Source organism: Stegastes partitus, unplaced genomic scaffold (genome assembly GCF_000690725.1).
Source record: "Stegastes partitus isolate 25-593 unplaced genomic scaffold, Stegastes_partitus-1.0.2 Scaffold1183, whole genome shotgun sequence".
NCBI lineage: Eukaryota > Metazoa > Chordata > Actinopteri > Pomacentridae > Stegastes > Stegastes partitus.
In genome coordinates, this window is record NW_007578914.1 from 7,776 (window position 1) to 14,852 (window position 7,077).

At 43.4% G+C, this 7,077-nt stretch overlaps 1 protein-coding gene across 1 annotated transcript in view; it reads left to right on the forward strand.

The window, feature by feature from the left end:
* Positions 1 to 267: 267 nt before the first annotated feature.
* The window catches only part of LOC103368646 (spondin-1-like), a 14,270-nt gene continuing 7,460 nt past the window's right edge, over positions 268 to 7,077 (forward strand). The window contains exons 1-4 of the mRNA XM_008297070.1: positions 268 to 1,137; positions 3,069 to 3,209; positions 4,925 to 5,000; positions 5,129 to 5,311. Coding sequence (XP_008295292.1) covers positions 850 to 1,137; positions 3,069 to 3,209; positions 4,925 to 5,000; positions 5,129 to 5,311 — 688 coding nt within the window. The 5' untranslated portion in view covers positions 268 to 849. The remainder of the gene's footprint in view (positions 1,138 to 3,068; positions 3,210 to 4,924; positions 5,001 to 5,128; positions 5,312 to 7,077) is intronic.

Genomic DNA, 7,077 nt, shown 5'->3' on the forward strand with positions numbered 1-7,077 from the left:
TGCTGTAGGTCAGTGCTTAAAATCTGTTACCAGGGCCAGTCTGGGCAGATTTAAATAGATGTGTGTGTTTTTTTTAATGTCCTCTACTTTGTGTACCTCAGCCTGCTAATGTTGCAGCGCTGCTCTCCATCATGACAGCCACAGTGCAGGCGTCTCACTTGCATATGCAACTGAAAATCACAGTGCATGAATGTAAAGAATTATTCAGGTGCACCGGTTCAGGCTCTGAGGGTAACTAATGTGTTTTCTCCGACTTGTTCAAGTTCATTCATTTAATAGTTTTGAAGCATTATCTGCAGCACTTGGACCAAGTTGCTTTGAGAAATAGGCTGTGCCAAATTCACTTTAGGCTTGCAAATGAATGCAGATAAATATTTAAATGGCTGTAAAAGCACCGCGATTACTTTCAGGACGGAATAAGTTCTACCTTATCTCGTTTTCAAGTTGCAGCTTGAATTGGACTAGACTTGCTATCGGCACATAACGAACATTAAAACGTCCACGTTGGGATTTAAGCCAAAAAAAAAAGTCTATTCTCTGAGTGGGAGGCTGTTTGTAGTATCCTGAATTTGTTGTTGTTGATTATTATTATACACTGCCAGTAAAATGTCAGAACTTAAGCATCAAAACAGCCTCCGAAACTTTTCATTTTAAGTCAACTTGCCGGTCGCAAAGTTGGAAAATGTACGACTTTGACAAAGTACACGAGGAACAACCGAACGCATCATCGAGTTCGGTTTTGTTCGGGCTTCACATCTCATTTAAGCAGGTACAGCACAGCCTCAGGAGCTGTGCAGAACACATCTTTGGAGTGCCTCAGTCTTATGAAGTTCACGCTTGTCAGTTGGGATGCTGCTAACGCCGGCCTTCCTCTCACTCACTCACACTTACACTTACTGCTCGGATTCACTCAGAACTCACTCTCTCTTCCTCAGGCGGGCCGCCCCCTCAGCTGAATTCTCAGTGGACCGGACCCGACACCTCATGTCCTTCCTGACTATGTTGGGGCCCAGCCCAGATTGGAATGTGGGTCTGTCTGCTGAGGACTTGTGCACCAAGGAGTGCGGTTGGGCCCAGAAGGTGGTCCAGGACCTGATTCCCTGGGATGCAGGGACAGATAGCGGAGTTACATACGAGGTCAGTACAAACATCACATTAACTACAAAATAAAAACCCTCCAAACATGCTCCAAAAAAACCTAATCACTATTTAAAGTAAACACTTTGGGAAAATGAGATCTCTTGCAACAAAAACAGCATTTGTCCCTCATGTAGCGACTCAACTCAGGTTACAACCCCACACTCCCACAGCAATCACAGCCTTTTGCAAACCGCTACTCTCCCCACCTTTTACCCCCTGGATAACCTTCCTCCTCGCTCTCATCACCAGCCGAGACTTCCCTTCACACTCACATTTTGACCTTGTCATTATACCAACCTCCTCCTCCTCTTCATCTGCCTCTCTGCCCACAATCACAATCACTCCCTCTCTCTCACCTCTTCACATGCTGCCAGGCTCCAACAATTCAAGTGTCATCACCCATCCAATTCTCCTTTAACAGCCTTGAACAACGTCCCTCCTCCTCCTCCCCTCCCCGGCCGGCTCTCTGAGGCGCTGTCTGCTGCGTGCTCGCTGTCTCCAGTCGGCAACGAACAGATTAGGCTGTATGTTTGAGCAAATTCTGCGCCTACATGTGTGAAACCTTTGGCTGATCCCTCGCAGCTCACAGATGAACCCGCTGAACTGTACTCTCTTGTTTGTTTTGGCCGGCCTCTTGCATATATATTCACTTGTTCTCCTTTCCTTCTCCTCTCTCTCTCACACTCACTCACACTTGTTTGTACATCAAGCTCGTCCTTGCTTACGGACTCTTTGCGGCTTGTAAATTTGAAAAAAACATTTTTTAAACTGGAAGTGGAAGGATTTCAATTCTATACAACAGCGGTTTCCAAACTGTCCTGAGCGTCAGCCCTTGCATGAGGCACATCCTGTTAATTCTTGAATACACTTTCTTGGGAATGTGCACACAGACAGCTGTGGACAGTATGAACATCTAGTTACTGTTTATGTACTGCTCCATTCCATACATGTGCGGTGGATTGACATTTATGTATTCTGCACATGCACACGACTGCGTTGCGTGCACACCGCTGCTATTTTAGTGGCCGTGCAGACCCAAATGTTGGGCTGCATGTGGACAACCAGATGTCTGCAAGTGAGATTTGTCTGAATGCAGTAATGTGAATCCCAGGCATCAACTCTGATGTACAATTTGTCCAAATACGTTATTTTTCAAACAAAACGAAGAGATCCTCGGTGAGTTCTACACATTTAAAATCCCAAAGGTGTGCTGCAGTTGTTAAATGATAGATATTTAACTTTCTCAAACTGTGCTATTATTTTAGCAGACAGATCACAGAGCTTTAAAAAAAAAAAAAACAGACCAATTACACAAATCAGAGAGAAACCTATGCACTGTGCAACCACCAGCTGTAGAAGTGTGACTGTTCTAAAGTAGGCTGGGACATTGGCAGGCCGTTACAAAGTTGTTAATGGCACAGGCCAGTCACAGAGTAATGAGAGCCGTCCTGTGTGGCATTGCTTTTAATGCATCTTTTAATTAGTAGCCACTCATTACCCTTCTCAGTATTTCTCTCTTCCTCACAAAACAAACAGTTCTCTGTTTTTTTTTCTTTTTTCTGGGTGGCCACGGTGGGGGGGTTAGGGGTGGGAGGGTGTAACGGATGAGCCGGTCGTCTGCCTCCAGACTGCCTCTGGCGGTGGTGCTTCTATCAACCCCATGCTGGCAGACCTTTACTGTTGACTAATAAGAGCATCTCCCATATAAACTACAGAGCTCTTTCACAGCTGCTCTCTGACTTTGAAACGTGTCCTTTGTATGACTTGTTCTTTGTGTAACTTTGACTGACTTTGTGCTCATTGTACTTGTGCAAATGTATTTTTCAAAGCAATCCTGACACTGTGTGTTATTTTTGAAGTCCCAAAGATCCTCTGCTTTGTGTCCCATGTATGTTTTTTTTTTTTCTTTTCTTCTGTGGTTCTTTTAGTCTCCCAACAAGCCTTCCACGCCGCAGGACAAGATCCGTCCCCTGACCAGTCTGGATCATCCACAAAGTCCCTTTTATGATCCTGAAGGAGGCGCTATCACTCCTGTGGCCAGAGTGGTGGTGGAGCGCATAGCCAGAAAGGTCTGTCTGCCAGCTCTTGGTGTAAATACAACTAGTTGGTAGGTTTGGTATGATAGGAATAATAATACAGGCATTGCAACAGCACATTTTACATTTATATGACATCGTCCAGTGTTTGCAGCCGGTGACCCTCGTATATATTCTGACAGGTGCAACTTGTGTTGTTCAGTTTTCTGTGACACTTGAAATTTAGTTCAGATGCCTCCCACTTCTCTTTGATCCTTTCTGAAAAATGCTTCCACGCCGTAAATTTAACTGACTAAAGATGATTTGGAAAGGCGCACACCTGTCTATAAAAGGTGTCACAGCCGAGAGTGAATATTGGAGCAAAAAATCAATCCATGAGATTGAAGGAACTGCCAGCAGAGTTCAGAGACAGGATTGCATCAAAGCACAGGTCTGTGGAAGGCTGTAAAAAAAAAAAAAAAAAAATTCTGCTGCATCGAAGGTTCTCAAGATTATAGTGACCTCCATATTTTAAAATGGAAGACGTTTGGAACAGCTAGAACTCTTCCAAGAGCTTTACGGTAGACTGACCAGCCTTTCCTCAGTCAAAGACGTATGGGTGGCTGCTTGAAGTTTGCAAAAACAAAACACCTGAAGGACTTTCAGACTGTGAGGAACAAGTTTGTCTGGTCCAGGTTTAAACATTTTGGCCTAATTTCGAAACCTTGCACATGCCCGATACCATCCCCATGGTGAAGCATGGAGGTGGCAGCATCAGGAAGACAGGTAGACTGCTCAGGGTTGAAGGAAGCCCGAACAGAGCAAATCCTCAATGAAAATCTGCTCCAGAACAATCCTGACCAATTTACTGACTGACTGGACTTAAACCCAATGGAGCATCTTTGGGGGGGATGTGAAAAGGGCTGTCCATTGTCAGTCCATATCCAACTTCACGGAGCTTGAGGGGATCTGCACAAAAAAATGGCAGAGAATCTCCAAATCCAGGTGTCTCCCATAAAGAATCGAGGCTGTATCTGCTGTCTAAAGTGCTTCATCTAAGTGCAAAAGGCTCTGAATAATTACATCAGTGTGACATTTTAGGTTTTCACGTTTACATTATGGGGTATGGATCGATAAGGGGTGAAAAACAGAAACAAATGTGAAGAAAGTGCGGCGGCCGAAAAAAGCTAAAGACAATCCGTACTTTTGCCTCAATGCTAAGCTTTGATTGTACGCCTTAAGTAACAATAAGATCAGTGTCACTCAGTGCATAATAGGCTTTTGGAGGACACTGTATTTTAATAATAGTAAATTACATGATAGGTTAAATCAGCTGCAAGGCAAGTATTGAAAAAAAGCAAATTGAAGCGTTCATGGCAGGTATTTAAATCCATCCTCTGTAACATATAAACCCTTCTCTGCTTATAATTTGATGGTAGCTGCAAACCAGAGAGGGATGAAAGGTTAGCAGTCCGTCAGTGGCATCTAGAGGCAGCTGTGGGGATTTTGAAAGATCTTTTTTTTTTTCTTTTTCTGTGCATGATTCTGTGATTAACTTCATTTAGTTGCAGAATTCATTCTTATATTACACAGACACACAAAAGTACAATTTCATTCGGTGTGTTTTGTGCTGACTATTTAAAGCCCAGTCTGACCTTGTATTCACTTGCATGCTTCCACAGGGTTTAGAAATAGCAAACAGAGGAGGAGAGTGCTTGCAGAGAGGTGGATTACTGTAGCAATATCTCTGCATGTGTGTGTGTCCACAGGGCGAGCAGTGCAACATCGTGCCGGACAATGTTGATGACATCGTAGCAGATATTGCCCAGGAGGAGAAAGAGGAAGGTCTGGCTCCTGTTCCCATTTCTTTCACTCGCTCTCCCTCTCTCCCACTCAGACACATCCAAGATTAAAAGCATACTTAACAGTGGGAGGCTATTACAGCACGCCTGTTCCCTTTTTCCATCCCACAGACGATACTCCCGAGACGTGCATCTACTCCAACTGGTCTCCGTGGTCAGTCTGCAGCTCGGCCACTTGTGAGAAGGGCAAGAGGATGAGGCAGAGGATGCTGAAGGCCCAGCTGGACCTCAGCGTCCCCTGCCCACACACCCAGGATTTTGAGCCATGCATGGGGCCCGGATGCAGCGATGAGGGTGGGTGTCTATCCTAAGACTGAAGGTCGCCGTGCTGGCTAGAACTAAAGACGTGTTGTTGATTTAATTAGAGGATTTAAGCATCCACGAAGCACCTTGATGAAGATTTTTTTAATTCTCTGTGATAATCACTGCAACTATTAATCTTTGAAGGTCTAAAAAGTATGTTTTGAAAACTCATCTTCGCCAGTGCTGGTCCCTGAGTAATACCCGAGGTACCGTTCTGCAGCAGCAATTAAGCGAGAGGCGAAGGAGAGCACCTTGTTTATACGGCGAGCTTTTACATTTAATAGCAAGTTAAACTGCGAGATGCCATTAAGTATGTTTTGTTGGATATAAAGAGCAGTTCACGCTGGAGATGATGTCTGCAGGTTGTCTTTTTAATAAGGTCTATTCTCGTTGTACTCTTCGGCGTCTCCTCTCTCGTTTTATGCTTTTGTCAGTCTGTCACTCGGTGTTTAACAGCTTCGTCTAACACCTAATGAAACCTAACGACTTAGATGAGCACAAACACCGCCGCAAAGTCAGAGCTGCCTTTGACCGAGCATGGATGACTTAATGGATCATGTTACGAAGATGATTAAATAATGTAATGAAGATTCCAGACGTGGATCACCGTTATAGGGCATTCCTTGAAAATACCTGGAAAATAGGGTGTTATAGGGATATTTCAAGATATTTTTTACTTTTGTGAGTTTAAAAAAATAAATGTTAGATTAATAAAGTTACCAAATATGGTAACTTGCCCGTCTATGGTTTAAAAAAAAGGGGATTTATAATAAATAAAAGAAAAAGTAAAGTAGTTTGAGGTAATGATGCGTACACAACCAGTAACAAAGTGTTTATAAAGTGCCTGGAATATTTGTTTAGTGACTTTTTTTGTAAGGTAGTGATATTGGCACGGATATAAAAGCTAAATCAAAGTGCACGTGGTTCTTCAACCTCAAGGAGAGCCACAGGGCGGACATATTGAACGTCAAAGGAAGTTACCAAATATGGTCACTGGCCCCATAAAGGGTTAGAATAAAAGAAGAAAAATACTTTATTTATCCCAGGCCTGGGAAATTATTGAAATTACTAAAACTAAGTGACACAGTAATGTACTGGGGTAAAGGATTAAAATACTGTGATAGAGAGAATTAAATAAACTTTTAAATTGGCCGTCGATTCACACAGAGTCAGACAATGATTATGTTCGTTCCTTTGCCTAACCCTACTTCCCATTTACTTTGAAATAAACATGCTGTGAAAGTAACTCCCCGTCCTCCTGCCGGTGCCAACAGCACATGCGGAGTTGTCTTCAGCGTGGCCTGGCTGACTGCCCGCACACATCAGTGCCAAAATACCATCTTGGTACAACCGTGGACGTCTGTGTCTAAAATACAAACTCCTGGGAATGAAAACTGAAAGACGCATATTAAAATGAGTCAAAACTTCATTACAAATGCAGCGGGTTTGAGCACAGGGCTGACTAAAAACATAACATGTCCCACTTTCAGAATTGTGAGAATAAAAGAAGTGAATTTATTTGTCAGATCTGTTCTCGTGATAGAGCCACCTGAGTTTTTAAACCTTCTCTTGGCTGCTAGCAGCAGAGTAGCAGGGAACAGAGAGAAGAGAGGGACAACAGTTCTTAATCATAATCTGATCTGTCACAGCAGTGTGTTATCTGGAACAGAGGATATCCTGTCCACGTGTGAGGAGATGTTTGTTTCTGTTTATGTCGAGAGCAGTTTGTACAACATCAAAAATGAGTTTGGCTGAAA